The 26,068-nt window shown below is 48.4% G+C and overlaps 2 protein-coding genes across 3 annotated transcripts; one reads left to right on the plus strand and one right to left on the minus strand.

The window, feature by feature from the left end:
- Positions 1-702: 702 nt before the first annotated feature.
- Positions 703-5,937, plus strand: LOC127225656 (zinc finger protein GLI4). 2 transcript variants are annotated; one of them, XM_051189129.1, is made up of 3 exons: positions 703-733; positions 1,807-1,960; positions 4,563-5,937. In XM_051189129.1, exons 2-3 carry the CDS (start codon positions 1,837-1,839, stop codon positions 5,477-5,479), a joined length of 1,041 nt encoding a protein of 346 aa, XP_051045086.1. In that variant the 5' UTR covers positions 703-733; positions 1,807-1,836; the 3' UTR covers positions 5,480-5,937. The 2 variants fall into 2 exon arrangements, with proteins under 2 accessions (XP_051045086.1, XP_051045087.1); XM_051189130.1 differs by lacking the exon at positions 703-733 and having other exon boundaries at positions 1,816-1,960; positions 4,612-5,937.
- Positions 5,938-10,495: 4,558 nt separating this feature from the next.
- On the minus strand, positions 10,496-25,242 carry Top1mt (DNA topoisomerase I mitochondrial). Its single transcript, XM_051189131.1, is given in 11 exon segments — positions 10,496-10,706; positions 16,038-16,132; positions 16,668-16,798; positions 18,223-18,337; positions 18,503-18,571; positions 19,651-19,830; positions 20,063-20,206; positions 20,509-20,653; positions 21,317-21,501; positions 22,271-22,393; positions 25,124-25,242. Coding segments are annotated over 11 exon segments (1,449 nt in total). The 5' UTR covers positions 25,190-25,242; the 3' UTR covers positions 10,496-10,510.
- Positions 25,243-26,068: the final 826 nt, after the last annotated feature.

The following is a 26,068-nucleotide window of genomic DNA, read 5'->3' on the forward strand; positions in this document are numbered from 1 at the left end:
TAGCAGCCTTTCAAATTTTTGCTTGGAGCGGGTAGTGGTGGCATGCGTCTTTAATCCCAGCCTTGGGAAGGCAGAGGCAGGCAGTGAGTTCGAGGCCAGGCTGGCCCATAGAGCGAGTTCCAGGACATCCAGGGTTTTGTTGCACAGATAAACATTTTTTTGTTGTTGTTGTTGTTGGCTTAATTATAATTTGAATTTAAGTCTGGAGGTCTTTTCCTGTGGTCTCAAACTCAACAACTAACTGGCAGCAGTTCAGTCACAATGGACAGCAGCTTCCTCCCTTCTGATGCTGGTGCTGGTTATGAAATCGCAGCAAGAATCCTTACAACCACGTGCGAGGACGCCGCGGTGACAAAGTGTGTAAGACTGCATAAGGTCAGCTGCAGTCTGTAGCAACGTGTGTGGTCCTGGTTGGGCCAATTCCAATAAAGCTATGACATCTTCCACAGCCCAACACCCGGGCTCTGAATCCTCTGCCTCGCGCGGAGACTAGGGTCTTTGCCGGGCTTATCGGCTAGTTTGGAAACAGATTCTTCAGACGGTTCTTTGTTAGACCGTAGGACAGGGACCATCCTTGCGGAAGCTACACTGCATAAAGGCTTTTGAGCGCCCAGAGGCCACCGAGGCGTGGTCCTCCGGGGTCCAGAGCGTCCCGCAATCGGGGGGCGGGGCCTGCTGGAGGCAGAGTACTTCCGGCCGACGCGTGAGCGGTCTCCTCCCGCTCGCTCGCAAGGTGAGTGATCGCCCCTCCCAGTGGGTCCAACCCGGACCCTTCGTTTCATCTGCGCGGTTGTCTGCTTTCTTCCCCTGCCGAGACTTAAGTTAGCCCTGGCCCCGGCCTTTTGAGTGGTTTCAACATGGGGGTCCCCGCAGGGTAGTGCCAAGGCGTGCGCCCCGCGCATGCACCCACGTCTCCACCTTCTCACGGTGGGTGCTGCAGCTCCTCGCCCCATATGTTTCCTTTCTGTCCTTATCACTGTGGAAGAAAACCAGCCCCTCTCCTTGGGCTCCATTCGTTTACGGCAAATCAAGTTAAGGAAAAATCTCTCCCTTTTTAAAAATTTTCTCCAGTCATGTTGGCCTCGAACTTGCTATGTAAGCAAGGATGCCCTCGAACTTCTTGTTTCAGCTGCCTTCACCTCCCAAGTGTTGGGATTAGAGGCATGGTCCGACACACCCAGTTTCTGTGGTCCTGGGATTAATCATAAGGTTCAAGGCTTCAGGCATGCTAAGCAAGCATTCCACCAACCGAACCTCATCTCCAGCCTGGAAAGTGCTTTTGACATACATAACCTGTGGATAGTGCTGTGGGAAATCTGGGTTTGAGGATTGCAGCCTCAGAATCTTCGGAATCTGAGGAAAAGTTTTCCCTCTGGAAATGCATCCCTTCTTATTTTTCATGAAGTCACCCCCTTTAAAAATTAGATTTAGAGTTCTCTTGCCTCAAACTCCCAGAGCCAATGCCCTAGTTGTGGTACAGGAATATTCTCTGCAAGCTATGTTGGGAAGAACATTTAGGATACTCTCTTGAGAAGAGCTTTGGGGCCACTCTACCTTGTTAGTGATGATGCCAGGACTGATGAGGATTTCACACTGAATAGGAGGGTTTCCACAATAAATAGGCCCCTTGTAACATGGACCCTGCAACTCCCCAAGAGTTCACCTGCCTTTTCTTGGCAATCTTCTCTTGCTAAGTAGAAAAGCTAAGCATCATCTAGGGTTGCTCAGACGCTGGCATTGTGCTCTCCTCCAACAATATTCTCCATTCCCTTATCTACCTTGGTTTTCATTTTCCTTGGGTCCCAGGTGTGCACTCCTTGAGCAGGTCTCAGGAAGATGGCAACCTTAGAGGACACTGAGGAGTCCACTCCTGTCTTGTCACCCAGCAGTCTCTCATCACCAGGGCCAGCTGGAGACCATCACCATGTGGCACAGCTGCACCTCCACGGGCATTCTCACGGTATTTGCCCCAGACTACTATGCCCCTCTACCCCTTTTCTACCCCATGAGGCTGGTTCGAACTGTCTTGACCAACTGAGGAAGGGAGGGGGCACTTGGGTAGATCATTCTGCAGTGAGGCCTCTGGAAAAAAATCCTGAGAGATGAGGGAGTGATGGAAGGCAGCAATGGTTGAGACCATTCTCTAACTCCCTGGGGAACAGCTCCCTGGAAATGTTTGTTTTTTGTTTTTGTTTTTGTTTTTTTGTTTTTTTTTTTTTTTTCTCAGTATAGAAGGGAAAATGGCCTCAGAATGGGCCCTGTGCTAGGTAGAGGAGATCTCTTTTGACACCATGTCCCAAGCCAGGAAGGGACAGCATTCTTGCCTGGCTAATTTGGGTATGCTTGCTTCATGACTTGCATAGTTAGAGCTGCCAGCCTTGCTTCACTCCGATGGGTGGCCTCATCAGTCAACTGACTGAAGTATAAGGGGTCCCTGCTCTGTCATCTGACAGCACAATTCAGGTCTCGGTGCTCATGTAGTCCAGAGGGGCAAAAGTGGGCTTGTGGCTAAGGTATGGTTGTTGGTGGAAGAGATTTTTATACCGAGTTGTAGTGGAGCTTGGGAAGGCCCTGAGCATCTGGAGGTGGATGAGGGAATGCCCATCACCAGCAAGGGCAGGGCTGCCCCAGAGCCCAAGCTTAGTTCTGCTGCTGCTTCAGATGTGCTTGAAGGCCCACAGCTTGTTTTTGTTGAAGTAGAGGGTCTCACAGTGTTGCCCAGGCTAACCTTAAACTTGAGGTTTCCCTGCCTCAGTCTCCTGAGTCTCCAGTATTACCATGTGCCACACCACTCCAGGCTCATTCCAGATTCCTTACCACAGAAGACCCCAGTGTTCTGAAACCTATCTGCAGTTCTCGTGCCAGGACTTCTGGGAACCTTGGGCTCCCAAAAAGGCTCATCCAGGACATGTAGGTCCCAGCAACCTGCAGAGTCATTCCAGGGTTCCTTTCCTTTGGGAGTAATGTGAGGTGAGGAGCACAGGGAAAGCATAAGCAAAGAATACCCAAGGGTTCCTGTGTCAGGGTCCTATAGGAAAGGCTCCTAGCCACAGCTCAGTTCACCCTTGCTAACCTCAGGAGGCCTGGCTAGGCTGTAGGGCATAAAGCAGTTCTTCTGGGACCTCTCTGATCTTGCAGGCACAGATCAGGAGCCATGGCTGGCTTATGGTGCTAAGAACTGAGAAGATGGGACCTTGGGGCAGCTGTGGGGCTGAGTCCAGTAAGTACTGATAGGTGGGAAGGGAGCCAGACCAGAGTCAGCCAGGACATCAGCCAGCATGGGGTGAGCACAGATGTTGTCTGGGCAGCTTGTCCCTGCCTACAGAACTAAAGGAAAACAGAGTTCCCAATGCTAGGTCCTCAGCAGGGCTCCCTCGATGGGGAAACCAGGGCATTGGCACCATGTTACGAGTATGTTTTCCCACCGGCCTGGTCCCAGAGCCAGCCACGCCAGCCCCAAATAACACACAGAGTCACTGTATTAGATACAATGCTGTAGGCCTGTTATTAGCATTACTTATTGGCTAGCTCTGTTTTAAATATTAAACCATTTGTATCGATCTAAGTAGTAAGGAGGACCAATAGGGTAGAACTTCAGGTCCTCTATCTTAATGGAGATCCTTGTCTCCTAGTCCTGCCTATCATGCTTTCCTATTGGCCAACAGTGCTTTATTCATTAACTAATAAGAGAAACATATTTACAGAATGACATCTCCCATCAACAGCACATTGGCCTCTTTTGAGGCATAAGGTGGGTAGGTGAGGGGTATACTGTGGCCCAAGAACCTTGGAGTCCTACTCTAAGTTCAGGAAAGAGGAAAGGATCAAAGATACTGCCCTCTGAAGGGTAGGGCATGAGCCTTGGTCCCCTGCCTCCAGGCTCCCCCTGTTCCAGTCCTGAGGTGCTTTCCCCAAGACATAGAGGAAGTGGGGGTCAGCAGAGATACCTGGCTTGGTGAGTGAGCAGCCCCTGTCCCACCCTAGGCAGCCTTGGGAGCCCCCAACTGGATGCAACACTCAGCAGTTCACTGGATCTGCTGAAGGTCAGGGCCTTCCTCCCTGGGACTCTGCTTGAGCCTAGCTACCAGTTCTGCCTACCCACAGAGGCTAGGTCGGCAGTGGTATGACTCTCTGATCCTGAGGTCATAACTAGCCCCTGTGGAACTGTGGGACTCCTAGGACCATCCAGATCCCATTCCTTTGGCAGAGCATGCCTCGGGCACCCTTGTCACCTGACTTTTGTGCGGTAAGACTAGTGTCTTCCCAGATATCTCAGCCTAAAGGGCCACCTTTGAGAGCCCAGCCTCAGGGCCTCCATCTGATAGGGGAGAGGGGCAGCTGCTCCTGACACCATCTTTCTAAGTCTTCTGGCCCACTCCCATCCCCCACCTTACACACACACACACACACACACACACACACACACACACACACACACACTTTCCTCTTCCTAGCCTTTCCCTACTCCTCTGAATAGGCTGTACTCAGCCTTTCCCTGGCCTCAACTCCTAGAACCCAGAGTAGGGATGAGGCTGGGAGCCATCTGCCATTTCTCCTTTCAGACTCTGAATGGAAGCCTAAGAAGACTCCAACTTCTCTCAATTCCCACAGTCCTGGAGATGGGCTGGTCTCAGATGGAAGGGCAATAAGGGACCTGTTGAGTCTTCCCAGCATCTCTAAGTGTGGGGACAGCTTTGGCCAAGAGTGTACCTTGGAGCATCCAGCAGGCCTGTCTCCAGGATCCATTCCCTGCTCTCAGAAAAGGGACACTTGGCACATGGTACTCTTGCCACAGGGAGCCCAAAGGACTGGGGTCAGCACCAAGAAGGCTGCTGAGCTGGGCAGTAGTTTGGATCGCAGCTGCCAGCAAGCCAGCCCACAGGGTCCCAAGCCACACCGCTGCGAGGCCTGTGGTAAGAGCTTCAAGTACAACTCTCTGCTACTGAAGCACCAGCGCATCCACACAGGGGAGAAGCCTTACGCCTGTCACGAGTGCGGCAAGCGCTTCAGCAGCTGGTGGGGCTCCATGCAGCATCACCGCATCCACACGGGTGAGAAGCCCTATGAGTGCGGCCATTGTGGCCAGGCCTTCAGCCACAGCTCACACTTCACACAACACCTGCGCATCCACAATGGTGAGAAGCCCTACAAGTGTAGCGAATGCGGTCATGCCTTCAGCCAGAGTTCCAACCTGGTACGCCACCAACGGCTGCACACGGGAGAGAAGCCTTACGTCTGCAGCCAGTGCGGCAAGGCCTTCATCTGGAGCTCCGTGCTCATCGAACACCAGCGTATTCACACTGGTGAGAAGCCCTACAAGTGTGAAGATTGCGGCAAGGCCTTCCGAGGCCGTTCACACTTCTTCCGGCACCTACGGACTCACACGGGTGAGAAGCCCTTTGCCTGTGGCACCTGTAGCAAAGCCTTTGGCCAGAGCTCTCAGCTCATCCAGCACCAGAGAGTGCACTACCGAGATTAGCACACACCCCAATAAAGTGTGAGTGAACCTGCTCCTCCTGGGTGACATGGCAGGACATAGCCTGTGTCCAAGTATGATGGTTAAAGAAACTGTTTTGTGCTAAGTATCCATCTTGGTACCCACTACCTGTTAGTCTCTGACTCCAGTCCCTGGAGGATAAGTTCCCTATAACTCATAACGCCCACCCGGAAATGCACAGCTGTGACCATCTCCTTTATGCTATGACTGTTGGTTTCTGTGGCCTGTTTATGCAGACATTCAAGGACTATTTTGATTTCTCCCTGGTTGCCTAATCTTGGCAGAGCAGAACAGCACCTGGCTTATTCGTGCCCATACTCAAGTTCTTCTTGGGGTTTTCTCTTTAAAAATCCTTCCCTTCGCCCCTTCTCACAGCAGTCTCTAGTTTGGCTCAGAGGTTGCTGTCCTGCTAGCAGGTTCAATAAATGGAACTAATTATATTCTGGACTCAGTCTGTGGTCTTTTCCTAAGGTTATCAAACTCCATAACATTTGGTGACTTATCCAGGATCCCTGGAAGACCCCCAGACTCAGGGCTGGGGATTTCAGGCAGGCCAAGGCCTAGGAGAGCCTGAGACCAAGGCTGTCACAAATTAAAGAGTCACTAGTTAGGACAGACTGTAGATGGGGTAAGTACATTGTGGACTTGGAGGCCTAGGGGAACCCCAGACTGTGACCACTGAAAGTTTGTAAATAAAAAAGTAAAAGTTGCCAGCCAATGCACATTTGAAACCCAGACCAATTAGCAGTATTCTGTTCTGGAAATCCAGACATCATGTCTGATCTCCCATATGTCTCCTGGGACAGAAAGGGAGAGGTCCTCCTGTCCCACTGGTCCTGGTATATAAATGAAGGTGGCCACCACATGTCTGTTTGTCTGGTTTCCATTGACGTCGTGTCTTGATGTTGTTTGGTGGATCTGTGTTTTCCGGTGTGCTATGAGAGTTGTTGCAGACATGGAAACTGACCCTTGAGGATGCTGTGTTCTCCCTCCACACAGGTTCTCCCTTCTGGAGCTCTTTCCTAGCTCTCTTGAGGGACTTGGCTCTGTCTCTTGCTTAGCTTCATTATCTCTACCCCTGGCTAACCACTGGCCTTCCTTCATGTCACCCCAGGAACTGCCTGCTCTGTCTGTCCCTATCATTGGCTCGTTGGAGCCTGCTCTGTAAATTCCTTGGGTACACCAGGCACTTCATTATGCCTTCTGTTTGCTATCTTTTTCCTGTGCTCTCCTGTTTTCAGTCCTTTTCCCCTAGCTCTGTGATGGGAGATGTCATTCTGTAAATATGTTTTTCATATTGGTTAATGAATAAAGCACTGTTGGCCAATAGGAAAGCAAGATAGGCGGGACTAGGAGACAAGAAGGATTCAAGGAAGGAGTAGGGAGGAATCAGCATGTGGAGACTGCAGAGAACAGTGGCTCTGTTAAGATGAGACCATGTGGAAATACTTAGATTAATAGAAATGGGTTAATACTTAAGACAGAGCTAGCAGATAAGAAACTAGTATGCTGGCCAACAGCATTATATCAAATACAGAATCTCTGTGTGTGTTAATTGAGGCTGGTATGGCAGCAAGACCGGCGGTGGGGGGGGAAAGAAGGGGGGCCTTACTCCTAACATTATGGCGCCCCAGCGTGGCTAATAAGAACTTCCATTTGAAACTTAACAGAAGATTTAAAAAGGGTTTTAGATACAAAAGAACAAAGACAAGCAAGGCCTCTTGCTAACAACATTTTTCTGGGTTGAACTCTGTTTTGCGTGAGATAAGCAAAGATTTGCACGGCTCCTTTAAGGGAGGTTTCCTGACTCAGCATAAGCATCAAAAAAAAAAAAAAAAAATGCACGGCTTTTAAGAAACTCTGCTAACAATTTATTGGTGTGTATCAGAGCTGGCAATGGCAGTGACCACATCTCCAAGCCAGCAGCATGCTGCCAGATGGCAGCGTAGACCAAGGCAGTGAGCACAGCTCTCAGTTCTTGCAGTAAAGGTACCCACCACCATCTTTGATAAACCGGGGTTGAAACAACTGTAGCTTTCATTTTAGCAATGTTGTTATTTAGCAGATAAAAGACACGTGGCCAGAAAAAGATAAAGATTTACAGTAAAGACAGATTCACATTAAGAAAAAGTGCTAAAGGTTTACAGTGTGTCCTAATATATATATATGTAGGCTTGAAAAAAAAAAAGGATAAAATGGTTTAAAAAAGAATAAAAAGACAAAGAACAGCTGGGTGTGGTGGCACACGCCTTTAATCCCAGCTCTCTCTAGCCTGCATGCTGAGGGGGCCCATTTGTGCAAACACTTCCAGTTCATTAAAGCCTCTTGCGTGTTGCATCAACTGGACTGGACATTGAGTTCTTGGGGGAACTGACTGAAACGGGGAGACTCCTCATTCTGAGGAAGATAAAAAAGGAAAAGTAAGGCTCCTAGTCTCTCTGTGAACTTTATTTATGGTTTAAAGTTTTATTTTGAGTCTAAAGGATTTTCAACTAAATATTCAATTCAAATTTTAAGGCTAAAACTTAACAAGGATGAAACTATAAAATACTAATCTTGTAAAAAAAAACTGCTAACTTGTAAACTATTAAGCCATGATCAAATTCTTCAATGTGCTCAAAACTCTACTTGTAATCATGCTAACTGCGAATGTAATTAATTTGCAGAAACAGTTTTTTAACCTGTATGTTTTCAAGGTTAAGCCTAAATAAAGTAAGTACCTAAAAAAAAAAAAAAAAAAAAAACAGGTATATCGAAGAATAGACTATATGATGGCCTCAAGCTCTTCAGAGATCTGCTAAATATAGCACAAGTTCAGTTTTTTAAATGTCCTTTGGTTGTTTTTAAAGTATAGACTCAGCATTTCTTGTGCTGAAAATACCATTGCCCAATCTATGCACATCCAGCCTTCCAGACAAAGGAGAGTCCGGGCGTGAGTCTGCTCCAGCCATTTACAGGCATTGATAACTGCTTTTCTACAATGGGTATTTCAATACAGAGTACAAACAATGGTGATGTTAATACATCTAAAATTTTCAATTTTTGTAAACTTAAAAAATTCTTGTGAACTTCAGAATCTCAATTTAGCCTTCAGATAAATACCCCTGTCAGCCAACCACTTAAGCTCCCCCACCTAAAGTCTACAGGGGTCCCAGCAGATTCCCAATCAACTACAGACTGCAAACTGCTCCAAAATTACCAAGAGCCCTTGTACTTACTGAATTTTTATGTAAGCCAGATGTTTCTAACAAAATTTCCTGCCAACTTGAGTCCCACTTTGGGTCAGCATTCCAGACTGCTCCAAAACCATCTGTACTTTGATATCTTCACATGGTCCAACAGAACCTGGGCAGTAAACCAGATGCAGCCTGTCCCCTCCCAGCCTTTGACCAGCTCTATAGCCTTCCTCCCAATTTTAGCTGAAAAGCAGTTACAGAAGAGAGTACAGAAGGCTGGAATATTAGGTCCAAAAGAATTAGTTCCCCTCTACCTAAAGGAGTCACCTTCTCTCTGGCAAAAGGACAAATAGGACCTATGATGCCTATTAGCATAACAAAGGCTTATGTTGGCCTTCAGAATCCTCTAGTATTTTAACAAATCCTTGTTAAAATCAGTTACAAATAAGGTGCTCAGTCAGGTGATGATGCTCACACCTTTAATCACAGTACTCAGGAGTCAGAGGCACAGAGAAACCCTGTCTGGAAAACCCCAAAACCAAACCAAACCAGAGTTACTTAAGATGGGAGCTAGGATCTTTGAATGGCTCATGTTTGTAATATTCAGCTCAGGCTCCATTCCAATCCCTGCCCTCATGGTGACAAGTAGCAGGCCCCTCCCCTGGAGTGGCCTCAGTCTAAACTCCACCCCCGGAGAAAGCCAGCCATTGGCAGCTCCACTCCTAGAGGGCAATAAAAGCCTCTCATCTTGTGGTTTCCTTTTCCCCTAGGGCCATCCAGGAACACTTTGCTCAGATTAAACCTGGATTCATTAATTTGGCTTGATTGGTTTATTACATCAGTGTCCTGGTCTCCAATAATGGGATTCAAAACTTGTCAGGTCACCAAATTTTACCCTGGTATTTGTTTTCTCTGTCTTGCTGCTTCATGCACCCTGATGCTCATTTGTAAATATCAATGTCAAACATTATACAAGGGACCCTAATTTTCAGCTTCCCTTTTCCTGGGAGTCTCGAACTCTATAATACAAGGTCCTGGGCTGAGAGTACTTGGGGGTAGGCCCTGAAACTAAGGGGTGGTCTGGTCTGCCCACAGCCTGAATATCATGGAATGGAGACTGCTAGGCACAGCTTCCTGTGACAGGGACCACCTGACTGGGTGTCCCTGATTCTGAGTCCTCTTGTCTGTAGGCCTCTTCTTTCTGAGTTTGGGGTGGCTGGAGCTGTCAGTGCTCTGGGAACACTAAATTATGTGGGTGCTTGTCTTTCCCACTGGGAATGGGGGACCGCGTGATACCTGGGGAGGGAATGCAATTGGTTGTGGTGCCTAGGACAGCAGGTTTGGTGGTCCCTGTCACAGGAAGCTGTGCCTAGCACAGGACCAGGTACAGGATGGGGCACCTATGGGACTGTACTGAGGCCTCCTAGAATCCCCTGTGTAAGGATTCAGGCATTATGCTGGCCTGCCCTTTTCACCTGGCAGAATGCACTCAGGCAATACCCTGGTCAGCCCAGGGTTCCATGATTGCATAGTCTGCATGCAGGTGCAAAGGACCCCTTTAAAAGAAAAATTCCCCCCTTGCCACTCTGCTCTTTCCCTCTCGTTCTTTCCCCTGCTTTCCTGATCTCCCTTTCCCCGCTGTTCCCCTGGGGCAGACAGGACTTTTCCTATCTCCCTCTTCTATCCTCTCTCTCTCTGTCTCTTTACCTCTTTCCTTCCCCCTCTAACCCCCTTTCTAATAAAACCTCTCACTTAAACTCTGTCTGCCTGGCATGTTTGTCCCTCACCTGCCATGGAATCTACCAAGGTCCCCCACTTAAGGTTCCCCTCTGCATTATCATAATACCCAGGTCACACACAGGTACAACAGCCTCAGGCCTACACACCAGGCAATGCTGATCCTGGGGTCCAGATAATTGAGCTTAGCAGTGCTCAGGGCCACTTGCTTGTTCTTCTCCTTATCTGTGGCCTTCATGCGCAACCGGGCCAACTGTTCCTCCAGCTTCACCAGCTGCTTCTGCTTCTGCAGCAAACTGTTGGAAAAGGAGGTGCCTGTGCTGCTGCTGAGAGCAGGCCACATGTCACCACCTCTTATGCCTCCAGTTTGACCGTCCTTCCTGCAAATGGCCTCGTCTAGCCATTTCTAGGCACAAAGTGAGAAGTTCAGAAAGGGTCAAAAACCAAGGCAAGCCCTCACTACTGCCCAGGGAGGCTGCTGGCTCCACTGATGGAGGGAGTTGTATGATGCTGGCAAGCAAGCAGGAAAGGCTAAGAACAGGAGACATGAAGAGATGGCCTTGTGACTAGAGAAGATCTTCAGCCCTCATCTCTGCCTTTTTTTTTTTTTAAAGTCTAGGTATTTATTAGATATAGTGTTCTGCCTACATGTATGCCTGCAGGCCAAAAGAGGGCACCAGATCTCATTACAGATGGTTGTGAGCCACCATGTGATTGCTGGGAATTTAACTCAGGACCTTTGGAAGAGCAGACAGTACTCTTAACTGCTGAGCCATCTCCAGCCATATTCCTGCCTTTTAAATGGGACTAGAGAGATGACTTAGCAATTAAGAGTACTAGCTGCTCTTCCAGAGAGCCTGGATTCAATTTCCAGCATTCCCATGATAACTCAAAACTATCTGTCCCAGGGGATTGGATGCCCTCTTTAACCTCCATGGGCTCCAGGCACATACATAGTACACAGACATACAAGCAGGTAAAATTTTCATAGACATAAATCTTTAAAATGATTAATTTAATTTTAGCCGGGAAATGATAGCACATGCCTTTAATCCCAGCATTCAGGTGGTAAAGGCAGGCAGATCTCTGTGAGATCAAGGCCAGCCTGGTCTAAGTGAGTTCTAGAACAGCCAAGGCAACACAAAGAAACCCTGCTTCAAAAATAAATAGTTAAATAAAATTTAAAAAGAGGTGTTGCTTTTACCCTTCTTACATGCCCATGGCAACCTGCTAACAATCATGACACTATGTGGTAAATCTGAATCCAATCTGAGAATCCAAATACCAATGTGGGAGAATGCACACATGTGGATATGTGCTACAAAAAAAGGCTGGGATACTCTGCACTTACAGGAGCCTTGCCATAGCAGTGTGACAGTCACACTCCAGCAGTGACAAAGTCACTGTCAAGAGCACAAGCAGAAAATCCAGGAGGTCAAGTGTGACCTATGGGTCACCGTATGCAGGAAAGGAAACAGGAAGCCTCGTGCCCTGCAGAGAACTTCTGGTGATACATGGGACATATCACAGCAGCTGTTGTGACAGCTGCACGCCTCATTGAATGCCCTCTGGTCTAACTGACATCTGCTATGTGCCACTGTAAACAGACACAGCTCTGCGCCTCCAGAAGCTTGTCATAAGGAAGAATAAACTTCAGCCCTTAAGAACCACGGTCATGTGATCAAGAATGCTCAAGGACAATACAGAAATATAAAGGACATTGAAGATGCCATTGATAGCTGGACACAAAAAGTCCAATCATAGACTACAAGCCCAGAATGACAGAATCCACTGACTCAAGAGGACATAAAAAACCTAGACAGATAAATGAGACCAGAATAGTCACTAAAAGTGTCTTCCAAAGCAAAGCCCCCTTAAGGGCACAGCCAGAGCATTCCACCAAATAAAGAGAGAAACATGCCCCAACTCATTTTCCGAAGCCAGAATTACAAACCAGACAAAGGCATCCCTCTGGATACAGAACAAAAGCTCCAACAAAGAGAAGGCAGTTCCTGAAGGAGAACACAGCACCCAGCCATGGGAACCCAGGGAGGGCTATACACCCAATGACAAATCAGTGTCATGCACTGCATGAGTCTAAAAGGACCAAGCCCACAACCATCTCAGCAGAGAGCATCTGACAAACCCCTGCACCCATCACATGTGTGTACTACAACCCTGCAAATTCCAGAGAAGCATCCATGAAAACCCACTGCATATACTCAGTGCTGATGAATGAAAGCTTTGCCTCTTAGATCAGACACCAGACAAGGGGACCCCCACTGACTGTTAACCACGTTCTGGAGGGTCTAACCAAGTCAAGAAAAGGAAATCTAAAGCCTCCATGCCAGAAAGGATCATCAAGCAACTATCCATGGATAGTCCATCTCTACACAATCAATAGTTAGCAATGGTTTACAAGAGCAGGGAAGGAAGCAAATAGACCATCAGGAGCACATTTCTGTAAGTCACCACAACTGGGCTTGGCCAGCCACCCATGAGAGCCCACGGAGAAGCTGGGCTCTCAGGAAATTCTTGCTAGTCTCACTAGTCAGCAGACTTCCTAATCTCAACACGCTTTACAGACAGAGAACATGGTTCACACTGAACCTGGCTCTCCATCTGAAGGCCTGGGTCTTGGCTTATGGCAGAGGACTGAGGCAAATCTCAGAAGCTTTCTGGATATACATACATATACATGTACATATACATACATATACAGCCCCTCACATGTCATCCCATTTGTGGTGCCAGTAACAAAAGGAACAAATAAGGGAGGAGGCCTCTAACATTTTTTTCTCTTGGCTGATCCTGTCTCCTTTGCTGCATGTTCAGCTCCCAGTATATGCTGCACTCTTGGGTATCAACTCAGATGTGGCCATGAGGAAGTGACAACCATGGGCATCAAAAGTGAGATTCACTAGACTCTAGATTCACTGAAACACGTGGAAGTACTGTAGCGAGAGAGAGGACCAAGTACAGTGGACACCAGGCCTCTGTGTACCTGGAGCCTGAGAATCGATGCATTAAAACCAGAGTAAGGGGACTGGGGAGATAAGAGCACTGGCTGCTCTTCCAGAGAAAACCCACAAGGCTTGGTGGCTAGGAAGCCAGAACCCACAAGGCAGCTAGCTCTTAACCATCAATAACTCCAGTCCCAGAGGATTTGACCCCCCCTTCTGGCCTTCTTGGCAAAGACATACATGAAAGCAAAAACATCAATACATATAAAAATAAATACAAAATTAGTTAAAAAAAAAAAAAAAAGGCAGGATAAGATGTCAAGATCACCTGTGGAGGATTGGGTGTTGGTGGCACACACCTTTAATCCCAGCACTCAGGAGGCAGAGGCAGGTGGGTCTCTGTGAGTTTGAGATCAGCCTGATCTACAGAGTGGGAGTTCCAGGCCAGCCAGACCTATGTAGTGAGATGTTGTCTCAACCTCCCCCACAAACAAAATAAACAATACAAGGAGGGGTAAATGGTTTCTGCATCTAGGTGCATCGAGACTCTTACACTGCTTAACATTCATAATCTTCACAGCCTATGAATACAGAGGGCTCAACCACCATAAAGAGAGATGGAGGTGTTTTAAGAGGCCACAGCTACTTCTGCAGCTGGTGGGAGAGCTAGCCCACCTCTCTGGAGACATGAATTTGAAGGTCTCCTGTTGGTCCTGGTCCTAACCTAAACCTGAAACTGCCCACCATGGCAGCCCTACCAACTTTAGGCACTCCTCTGGGGTCTTAAGCTGAGAACCTATGCTGCCTGCTGGCTGGGAGCCTAGCAGTGGCCATCTTGAGATGTCAGGAGTGGCAGCCTGTGACCATTCCTAGCACGTGGCTCCTATAACTGCTACCACAGCCCAAGGCACACCAGATGGGACTCGGTTCTTCAGGACTCTTTGCTGATGTCAGTGCCCTGCATGAACAGTTTGCAGCCTTCGACAAAAGGCCTGATTACATCCTACCTTCCCCTGGGGAGGCAGTGTGGTTGCCAGACTGCCAGACACAGTTTGCTCCAATTGGGACTGGTAACTACAGAAGCAATCAGGAATATGCCTGAGTGGGACACACATGCTTCCTTACACCTGGGAAATTTGGGAGTACACTTAGCTTCACCCAGGACACAGCTTGCCTTCTCTAGTCACATCTGTGAAAAGCTCTTGTCCAGATGTGGCCTCTGGATGGGAAAGTAAGGGCCATACTTACTGAATGTGATTTGGAAAGGTGCATCAAGGGATGGGGGATGAAGAGATGAGGGGTGGGGTGAGGGGAGGTGAGGGAGGGGAAGGGTGGGCAATAGCTGTGAAATGCACGTGTGGAAGGGGCAGTGATGAAGTTCTGAAAGTACAAAGTGATGATGCAGTATGCATGGAAGCCTGGACTCAGCCCGGGTATTCTGCATGCTCGGCTGCCACTCAGCCACAAGCACAGTGTGTATTGAGCCTGTGACCTTTTATCGCTGGACTTGAAGTGGCCTAGGGAACTCCTAACAAAACTAGCCATGAATAATCCAGATATGAACTGAAAATTCCATTTACAGTTGCATAAAATCACAATGCTTAGCTTTTCCTCAAAAACTATGAATGTTTGCTAAGATTAGGAAAGACTTAGTTTAGATTACATTGATTTTTTTTTTTTGGTTTTTCAGAGACAGAGTTTCTCTATGAAGATTTGGAGACTGTCCTGGAACTAGCTCAGGCTTGTCTCGAACTCACAGAGATCCTCCTGCCTCTGCCTCCTGAGTGCTAGGATTACAGGCGTGCACCACCAATGCCCAGCTTACATTGTTTTTTTTTTTTTTTTTTAATAGACTCCCGTGTAATCCAGGATGGCCCTGAATTTGCTATGTAGCTGATCCTGACTTCTGTCGGTCCTGATTTTCTATCTCCCAAGCACTGGGATTACAGATTGTGTTCAGATAAGGTACTGCATAATCTGATTCAAATAAATCGGCAAACTGAAGACCACACCAACATTCATGGGGGAAATTTCAAGTGTCTCCATGTAGCCAAAAGTATCTTTAAAGAGAAAAACAAAGTTAGGAGTTAGACAGTGCTTTCATGATGACAGTCCCAGCCCTCCAGAGGCTAAGGACTGTGAACTCAAGACCAGCCTGGGGTACACAATGACATGGTCTCAAACAAACAAAAAAAGAAAACAGCGCGAGCTCTCATTCTTCCTGATTCCCACACTCAGCCAGCAGGATGGACTGGGGCTGACACAGGACAAGATAGACAGAACAAAATCGAAGTCCAGAAATGAAACCCACATCTGCAATCAACCCAGGTAATGGGTGCAAGGGTGGCAGATGATTCCTTAGCACACAATGCCAGGAAGTGAGGCTGGACCCTCAGACCCCAGACAAAAGTGAATTCAAGATGAACTGAGGACTACTGTGATAGCTAACACAATAAATCCCTCACAAAAAAACCTGGGAATCAGCCAGGTGGTGGTGGTGCAGGCCTTTAATCCCAGTACTGGGGGGAGGGGCTGGATCTCTGTGAGTTCAAGGCCAGCTGGTCTACAGAGCTAGTTCCAGGATAGCTAGGGTTGTTACACACCGAGACAGATTGGGACTAGGGCCCAGGGTCATATTTTTCAAGGCGGCAGCCCCACACATACCTTTTAGACTTGCTCTCCCCTCGAGTTCTAAGGTTAGCTTTTGCCTTCTCCAACTCCACCTGTGCCTCAGCCATCTGTGCCTTCTTGGTCTCAATCTGTGAAGAAACCAACCATGGTGTGGTTGCTTCTGTCCCCACCAAGACCTGTCTTCAGGTTTCTGTCCACAGCTGTTGGCCCTACATTCTTTGGGAAGTTATAGTAGATAGAGCCCAGAGCCTCACAAACCACTGGAGTGGGTGAACCATTCCAGATGCCAACTCTGCCTGAAACAACTCAGATGACAGAAGAGACTGGGAGAAGTCTCTGTGAAGCCACACGGGGCTGGCCCTATCCCGTTCTGTGGCCAGGAGTGAGGTCAAAAGGCCTCTAGGGCCCAATAATGCCACCTGCACCAGCCACAAATTAGTCCAACATGCCCCCCCACTCTGACCTCTTTCCTAAACTAGAATACAGGCTGTGTCCTAGCAGGGAGATGAGAGGCAGCCTAGCCAATCCCTCCCATGGCTGCTCAGGTCATGGCCCTGAGCAATTCCAAGTCCCTGATCCCAGCCTCCTGGAGCAACTATAGCCACCACACATTCCTGCCCTTCATAGCTGCTGGCCCCAGGAAAGAGGCGGTGGCATGGGGACAGCCACACTACAGGTGCCTTCCCACCTTTTGCTGGAGGTCTTGGGGATTGCTCTCTGATGTTTACAGAGGACAGCCACAGTCCGATTCACCTGGTTGTAAGCTAAGACTTTAGAGGTTAGGCTATCTTCAGCTGAACAAAAACAATGAATGATAAATAACCTGTCATTCTGCTGCAACCTGCTCTGAGACTCCTTTCCTCCCTCCTATTCTTTGGTGGTGCTGGTGATGGAGGCCAGGGCCTTGACATGCCAGGCAAGTATTCTACACTAAGCTAATACACCCTTGACCCTAAAAAGGCTCTTTCTGGACATGTTATAAATGTGAATTCCTCCTATAACACAAAGTCCCAAGGAGGAAATGACCTAAGATGTCCTCACAAGCCAGGGCCAAGTAGGTTTAGTCATAGCAATGGAGGCACTGAGAGTTCTCACCTTCTTGTGGGGGTTGGACTATGCCCTATTGGGACAGAGGCAAGAGCCCCAAAGCCATCCCAGGCTCCACCATTTCCTTCTGGAACAGGGTAACCTGGAAGCCCTGAGGCCCGAGGAAAGGCAGTGTTATTTGAGTTCATGCAGTCTGGGATCCTCACCCCAAGAACCAACAACACTGAGGCCCTTTGCACAGTATACCCCAGCTTTACTAGGCAACAGTCTCACCAGCTATATCACTGAGAACCCAAGGTTGGGGATGTTAAGACACTCCCGAATCACCTATCTGCACGACCCACTTACTCTCACACTACCTCCTACCTGAAGAATTCTAAGACCCGGGATCCCCAGAGCAGGCGGCCATTCTTACAAGACTTGCAAAACCGTACCCGGAAACAGGACCCTGAAGGTTCTTCAAAATTGGGTCTGGAAGGATGGCTCTGCGTCCTCTAGAAAGGGCTCCCTACCTATAAGACTGCCCTACTGCATGAGAGATGAGCTCACTGGCCCCAGGTCAGCCATTGTGGCTGCCTGGGGTTTAGTGGGGGAATAAATAGCCTGGATCCAACATTTAATGGCTTGCCCTGAACAGAGAGTTCCCAAGCCCATGGGTCTCATGTTTCCCTGAAGAAAGCCAGTCTAGGCATGGGTAGTGGGTACTGACTTCATGCCTTTCTGTGCTAGGAGAAGCAAACATTGGGCATGTGAACACAGCTGAGGTAGACAAAGGTCCCAGGTGGACAGGAAAGGAATGAGACAAAAAGCTGGAGAGGTCTGGGGCTACAAAAGAGGTCAGGAGTGGTGGGGTTCAGAACCCTGTTAGGAACCTCCAAGATCTGACTAAAGAAGAGAGGCAAGGCCATACCTAGAGGAGGATGGGTAAGGACAGACTGCAGACCAGGGACAGAAGCTGGAAGAGGTGGAGCAGGAAGTGTGATGCCTCCCTGCAAGGGGCAGCGAGGCCACCCTGGCCCTGGGACTGACTTCGAGCATTCATCCACCACAGACAACCTTGCCCAGCCCTACTTTAGCTGACGCCTAGGGTAAGCCAAGGTGCAACCCTTAGGCAGCTCCCATAGGAGACAGTCTGGTTAGCCCCCAGGGTCAGGTATAAGAACCTACTCACCCCTGGTCAGTACCCACAGCTGCTCCTGCAGAGTGATGGAAGCTTTGTAGGTCCGGAACACCTTGGCTGTCAGCCCCTCCATCAAGTCCTGCAAGTGCTTGTTCAGGCTGGCAGTCTGGGTACAGAAAGGAAAAAGGAGTCACAGATAATTTCCTTGGAGACATGAGTTTCATGGGCTGTTCTCAGCCTCCAAGAGGGGGCAAGAAAGAGGGCTTCAGTCTGGGTCAGAACAGAGAACACACTGGGGACAAAGACCCCTTGTGCCCACCCAAAGGCTTACAGTCAGCACATCAAAGAGATTGTCCCCAGGGTCTTTGTCCTCCATGAAGTGCTGAAGGTTCTGGAACACCTGAAACAGAAAAGGGCTAAACTCACACTGTGACCTCTGAAGAAGCCAGCTGAGCAGGAAAGAGGTCTAATGGAGACAGGGAAAATCACACCATTCATGCATACCCGCAGAGGAATACAGAAGGGTGCACACACCAAGTTCTGGAAAGAGATGGTGTCAGCATAGTGTGAGGTCTACCCATGGGAACTTGTGTCTCTGCCTCCCAACCCAAGCCCACACATGGTCACTCACTGCTAACTCATCCATGGCCAGTATGTGGTTAGAGCTGGGGCAGGTCTTTTGTGCCTCTACAGACCCAGTGACTTTAGCAGGCAGCTAACTCCTAGCTCCCTCTTCTGCCAGCAACACTGACTTTCACCCAGGTGACCCAGGGCCCTGTACTTGCGGCCAAATCAGACACACCTAGCATTACAGAGCCCCAGGAGAACAATCTCCACTTTGCTCTCTTTCAAGAGATGGCATGGAGATCCTCCTGGCCAGGCCAACTTCCAGAGGAGATTTCCCAGGCTGCACTGGCCTCTCCTTAGTTTCAGCTTGCCCCATCCTGCCAAAGTTGCCAAGGTGGCACCAAATCATCCTTGAAACCTTATAATGTGGCCTTCTGTAGAAACAGGCTGGGATGGGGTCACATAGGATATAGCGGTCCTGACCCTGACAGTGTGTGAAAGAAGATGATGTGGGGAAAGCAGTTGTGTTCAACAGAGACAGTGCATAACCAGCAGCGGCATCAAGTCTCACTGGGCAGAAGCCAGGATGGCAGGAAAGAGGTCTCACAGGGTGAGGTAAAGCCAGGGCATGGGTGGTACCAGTGGAAGCAGGGACAGGCAAGAAACAGATTCTCCCCATGTTCCCAAAGAACCAGCACCACACCCTGGACGTCAGGCCTCCTAGGCCAAAACACTTGTAACAGGTGTGTGTGTGCACACGAGGGTACACGTGTGCACACATCCTGACTGTAATGCCTCATCACACAGCCACAGGAGACACTGAGAGGTGCAGCAGGCCACTGAACATCCCCTGTGGCTCTGCCATGCACTGACTGAGATCCCATTGTGAGCAGGGTCAATGAGGGCACTCACAAGCTTCTCCACCGTCACACAGTTATTATAGCGGATGGAATCCTTTCCCAAGAAGTCCAGTTCCACAACATGCTCTTGGCCATCTGCCTTTTCATGCAGACGAACATGCTCCACACGGAGCGAGCAGACAGTGTCAGCTGTCTCACCTTCTTCCTTCTCATTTCCTGTTCGCAGTGCCAGCTAGACCAGGGTAGACACTGGTCAAGGCTGTGGTCTGAGGCATAGGAGCACACTCACGGCACTCATGCATACATAGCAGCACATACACAGGCATGAAGTTGAACTCTCCATCTCCTCTCCCCGCCAACACCCCCACCTCCACACACACATACTCCCTGGAGGCTCCAGCTCCAGGGAGAACCCATCATTGTCTTTGCTGCCCAGCTCTCAAGGTCCCCACACCATGCTATACCTTATCAATAAAATAAAGGGCCATGGCCAGCTGTCTTTTCTTCATTTCTGGGGATTTCCAGTCAGTCTGATACTGAGCACGGATCTTGCCCACCACTCCCTTCAAGCATCGTGCAGCCTCGTACTTGTGTCAATCCATCTCCCCCTATGTGAAGACAGTAAATGTCACTCTCAGTCCTACAACATGGTGGAGCAGGTGACTGGACACCTCCCCACCTCAGACGGGTTTGACTGGGTGAGGGATGGGGCAGCAGAGCCTGGCCTCTGAAAACTAGGAATCCCACTCAGATTCCTGCTAGACTGCACATTGGGCCCAGTTGCTCTCAACACTGGATGGCTGATCCTGGACCTAAAAAGTCTCCCACACCTGCCAACCTGAACTAGCACAGAAGAGAAGGCCTAACACCTTCTGGACACTTCAGCTTCCCTGGAGTGTCATGCTCTCACCTTCAGCTTGGAGCTGGGGTTCAGTATGACGTACTTGAAGGTGTTGTGGATGTTCTCTATCCATGAAGCCAGCCATGTGACTGTGTTATCTGAGCACACCTCTTTCCACTGGTGACTGGCTGGGGGCTCAGGGACCTTGGAATCCCTACAGCAAACAGTCACAGTTTCAAGACCTTGGTCCTCAAATACAAGCAAGGGTAACTTCCCTATGGGTGTCCTGTGGCCACACTACTAAACTACTATGCAAGTTTGGCTTCAGAGCTGGCTCCAAGCTCCCCAGATCAAAACAGCTGACAACCTGGCAAGCACACACACACACACACACACACACACGCACACACACACGCACGCACGCGCACACACACACGCACACACACATACACGATCAGAACAGAACAGAAAGCTCTGTACAGAGAATTCTGAAGCCCAAACTCATATACCAGGTGGATGCCACACACCAGCTGTCACCTGGACCAACAGCACCAACACTGCACCAGCACAATGCAGCAAACCCATGCCCAACATGCTGTTGAACATTCAGAAAGCCAAACACAGGACATCTCCTGGCAGGAGAACTTCAGCAAGACAAGAGGTTCGGTTGGTGCAGAGAGATACTGTTCACAGCTACACCTGTTGACCCAGAGCCCTGATACATGGGAACAGTGCCTGGTGTCTTCTGCCACACATCCAGTGAGGGGTTCTACCCCAAAGAACTAAGGACAAACATTACCTCACCAGGCAGCCTGGGCTAGCCCCAGCCAGGGTTCAGTACTCACCACAAAATCCTGGCTGGCAGAGTCCCACATACCTGCTGCAGTTAATGACCACATCCTCCGGCATGACTCTCCTCTTCAACATCCCCATCTTGGGATGGTCACCTCGGCCACGAAATAAGCCAGGTGGCTCTCTCTTGAAATTGCCTATTTTTTCTCTGCCATCTAGAATACAGTAGCCAAACTCCTGCTGAAGTTTTTCGGCCTCTTCTTTTAGCTTCTGAGTTAAAACAACATGTGGGCATTAGGAGAGAAAAAAAAACTAGAACCAAATGAGTCCCTGCAGTGTCCAAGGGCCCTCCTGATGCTGTTGCTGCAAACCCCTAGCTCTCCAGCAAGCTTGGGGACCACATGGCATGCGTTTCCTCAAGCTGCAGCTAAGTCGGAGCAGGGTACCCTTCAAGGTAGGAGGAAACAAGCCAGGTTCTGGAATTACCCCAAAGTACCCCCCCCCCAATAGCTGGCCAAGAAGTAGGCAACCGAGAAAGAACTACGTGGAGGGCTCCATTAAATATAGAGGAGATGCAGAAAGAAGCAGAAAGAAGCCAGTCCATCCCCACATTCCCGCCCTTAGGTCCTTTGCCATTCATGATGTTTCAAATGGTAGATAGAGTACTTCCTCCCTGCCTTCTCAACCTTGGTTTTTCAAGATAGTTGTAGCCCTGGCTATCTTGGAATTCACTCTGTAGACCAGGCTGGCCTCAAACTCACAGAGATCCACTTGCCTCTGCCTCCTGAGCACTGGGATTAAAAGCATGCCCCACCAATGCCCAGCAGCAGTGTACTTTCAAATGTGCCCCGGGAAAATGGAATTATATCTTGGACACACTTAAAAAGGGGGGCGTTACTTCAGTATTCAGCACCTGCTGTGATAGCACCCAGAACCTGGTCCACTTCCCAAGGCCTCTTTGGGAGGAAGGCTCTATGAGGGGTCCCCTGTAGCTTGCACCCAACAGCTACCTCTAAGTTTCTCAGAACCCACCGCTGACCTGCTTCTGCTCCCTGGACAGGGTCCTGTGGGCCTCAGTTCTTGCCATGAAATGCTTGTGGATCTCTACAAAGTCACATTTGTCAAGGTGTGTGATGAGCTTTCTCTCCTCAGCTGTCATCTCCTGTACCAAAACCAGCAATACATGCTCAGTGCTGTAAATACAGGCATCTCCCTATGACAAAGTGAGTGCACACTTGGGGCCCACTGCACAGGATCACTGTGATATACCACAAACACTGGGTTGAACTGGGCAGAGTGCTAAGGCCATGCCACTAGACCAGTGGTTCTCAACCTGTGGGTCATCCCCCCCAGGGGTGGTGGTGGTGGTATTGTTAAATGATGTTTTCACAGGAGTCTTATCAGATAACCTGTATATCAGATCTTTACATTTTCATTCATAACAGTAGCAAAATTATAGTTACAAAGTAGCAACAAAGAAATTTGGGGATCACCACAACATGAAGAACTAACTATCTTAAAGGGTTGCAGCATTAGGAAGGTTGAGAACCACTGCACTAAACCCCCAGCCTCCAGTAACTATTATACCAGGTGCACAGTAGTCCTGTGACTAAGTCACGTGACCCCAGCTGGAAACAGCTGCCTCCTGGCCACACAGTAACACATGGATGCATGACAAGGTAAACCCAGGACGAACAGGGACCATATAGAGGACAGTGTGTGTATTCTCAGCTTCAGATTTGTGGCCCTGGCTCATATCCTAAGCCTTGCTTCTTCAGAAAACAACCAAATGAAATTCCCAAGTGAACCCCTAAATTCACATCCTTCCCCAGGGTAAGACCTCCCATGCCTCACACCATCAGGGGACAAAGACTGCTAACGGAGCAGCTCATCCCAGGCACCAGTGACAGAACTGCACCACTCCCAGGCTCCAGCCAGCAGTAAGGGACTCAGAGTATGAACCCAGGGGTGGTGGTGTGGGATAGCCAAGGACAACCATTTCCAAATGTAATTTAACATTTCGGTGATGAAAGTGGTAAAATCCCTGACCTTTTCAGATCCCCATCCTATGCAAATTATCCATGTTGTTGCGATGACAATTGTACTCTAGGGACAATTAAAGAAGAAAACTATAAAGCACTGGATAAACTGCAGAAAATTCACTCAATGGAATATTAAAAATCCCTTTTGCCTTTGAAGGTTTGAACTTTTGCCAGACTATGCAGCCAAGTTAACAATATGCCTTAACATCATTTAAGGCTATGTACTTGTGGCTGGAGAAATGGATTGCTCAGTGGTTAAGAACACTGACTGTTCCTCTAGAGAACCTGAGTTCAATTCCCAGCACCACATGGCTGCTCACAGCTGTCTGTAATTCCAGTTCCATGGGATCCATCACACAGCCATACCTGTGGTGCACATATCTGTGTATGCAGGCAAAATACCAATGCACATAAAATAGAGTATATACTTAACTTGCTGTCTTGCTGTGGACTCAGCCTGTTTGCCTTTAAGAAAACATGGGCTGAGCATTGATGGTGCACTCCTTTGATCCCAGCACTCAGGAGGTAGAGGCAGGTGGATCTCTGTGAGTTCGAGACCAGTTTGGTCTACAAAGATACACAGAGAAACCATCATGAAAAACAAAACAAACAAACAAAAAAACTCACAATAACAACAAAAAAGGAAAACATGTGGGGCTGGAGAGATGGCTCAACAGTTAAGAGCATTGGCTGCTCTTCCAAAGGCCTGAGTTCAATTCCCAGCAACCACATGGTGGCTCACAACCATCTGTAATGAGACCTGGTGCCCTCTTTTGGCTTGCAGGCATACATGCAGGCAGGATACTGTATGCATAAATAAATAAATCTTAAAAAGAAAACAATGTAACCAACCTTACTGTGCCTTGGATTTTCTATGAAGTCAGCTTTTACAAACCAAGCTAATGTATAGCTTTATGTTAAGCTGTGTACTCTTCCATGCCCCTGACCTGTAACAATGTGTAATGTTTTCTGTAACTGTTCAATAAATACAGAACAAAGCACTTTGTTAGGGACAGGCACAGGCACAAAAGACAAGCCACATACCACAAAGCAGACAGAAGACACAGAAAGTAGAATTCAAATATGGGTTTGCTCTTGGTCAAAACTATGCAGAGAAGTCTCAAGTGGCATCATATACATTAATGAAAAAAACAAGCTGGGTGTGTGGCTTTAATTCCAGCACTGAAGGTAGAGGCCAGCCTAGGCTTACAAAGGGAGTTCCAGGACAGCCAGCACTACACAGAGAAACCTTGTCTCAAAAAATTTGAAAGAGGGCTTGGAGAGATGGCTCAGCAGTTAAGAGCACTGACTGCTCTTCTAGAGGACCAGGATTCAATTCCCAGCACCCACATGGCAGATCACAACTATCTGTAACTCCAAGATCTAACACCTTCACACAGATATGCATGCAGGCAAACACCAATGCACATAAAATAAGAATAAATTATTTTTTAAAAATTCAGAAGAAAATATCCAAATGCCAAACAATACAAGAAAAGATACTCAATGTTGTTAGTCACCGGAGAAATGCTAGGGGTGCAGGCTTGTGGTTGCTAGATAGCAAGATATGAAGATCAGGCCAGGCTCACATGTAACACATGTTGTAAAAAACAAGGGAAGAGAGAAACCTCACATAGTCCTCTCATACTGTGTGCTTATTTTCATGGGACAGAAAACACCCTTTGGACTGAGAGCTGGATGCTGTCATTAGAGCTCCCAAGACAAGGTCACCACAGTCTGCCATGCTGGGCAAACACTGTGGCCACTGAAAGCTGGATGGACTATAGAGAAGGCAGCTAACTGGGCACCCACCCCATAGTGTCCCCTCTCCCCCCTCCCCCGACACACACCTTTCTCCACTCATTGAAGAAGTTCCTCTGGAAGACTTCCTTGGTCGTACACTCAAGGTGCAGCATTTTCCCATACAAAGTGGCGACCTCCTCTGCTGCCACGCTCAACTTCACTGGCTTTCCTGCAGATAACACACGAGCTGGCTGAGGGACTGCTATAGGCCCCATCCAGGTGACACAATCTCATACTTCAGTATCAGTACACAGTATACTCTGAGCACACTGAAGTTAAAAATGACCAGCACTTGAGTAAGGCAATGGTCACACACTCCCAGAGCAACACCAGGAACATCACTGGGGTTTGCAATAGCCCCAGCCACTCTCTCCTTTCCTTATTATGCCGCACCTTGTTACTAAGTTTGTATTATATGAAAAAGTAACATATGTATGTCATTATTATTGTGTGTGCACATACATCCCACATAGAGGGTAGGGGCACCACACATGCCATGGAGTGCCTGTGAAGTCAGAGAACAACTTTGTGGAGTGGGTTCTCTCCATCCCTCTTTATGTGGGCCCCAAGCCTCAGTAGGGTGATTGTGCTGCACGCATTTAATCCAGGTACTGGGGTACCTGGGAGGCAGAGGCAAGCAGATCTCTGTGAGTTCAAGACCAGCCTGGTCTAGAAGAGGTAGTTCCAGGACAGGCTCCAGAGAAACCCTGTCTCAAAACAAAACAAAACAAAAAACTTGAGCCACCAGGCTTTGGTGGCTCATGCCTTTACTCACCAAACCATCTTGAAGACCCAAAACAAAAAACACATTTTTAAAAACTATTTTCGGGCAAGAGAGAAAGATGGCTCAGAGTTTAAGAACACTGGCTGTTCTACCCAACAACCACATGGTGGTTCACAACTATCTATAATGAGATCTGGTGCCCTCTTCCGGCTTGCATGCAAGCAGAACACTGCATACATTAAAAAAAAAAAAAAAAAAAAAAAAAAAA

This window comes from Phodopus roborovskii, unplaced genomic scaffold (assembly GCF_943737965.1).
Source record: "Phodopus roborovskii unplaced genomic scaffold, PHOROB, whole genome shotgun sequence".
NCBI lineage: Eukaryota > Metazoa > Chordata > Mammalia > Rodentia > Cricetidae > Phodopus > Phodopus roborovskii.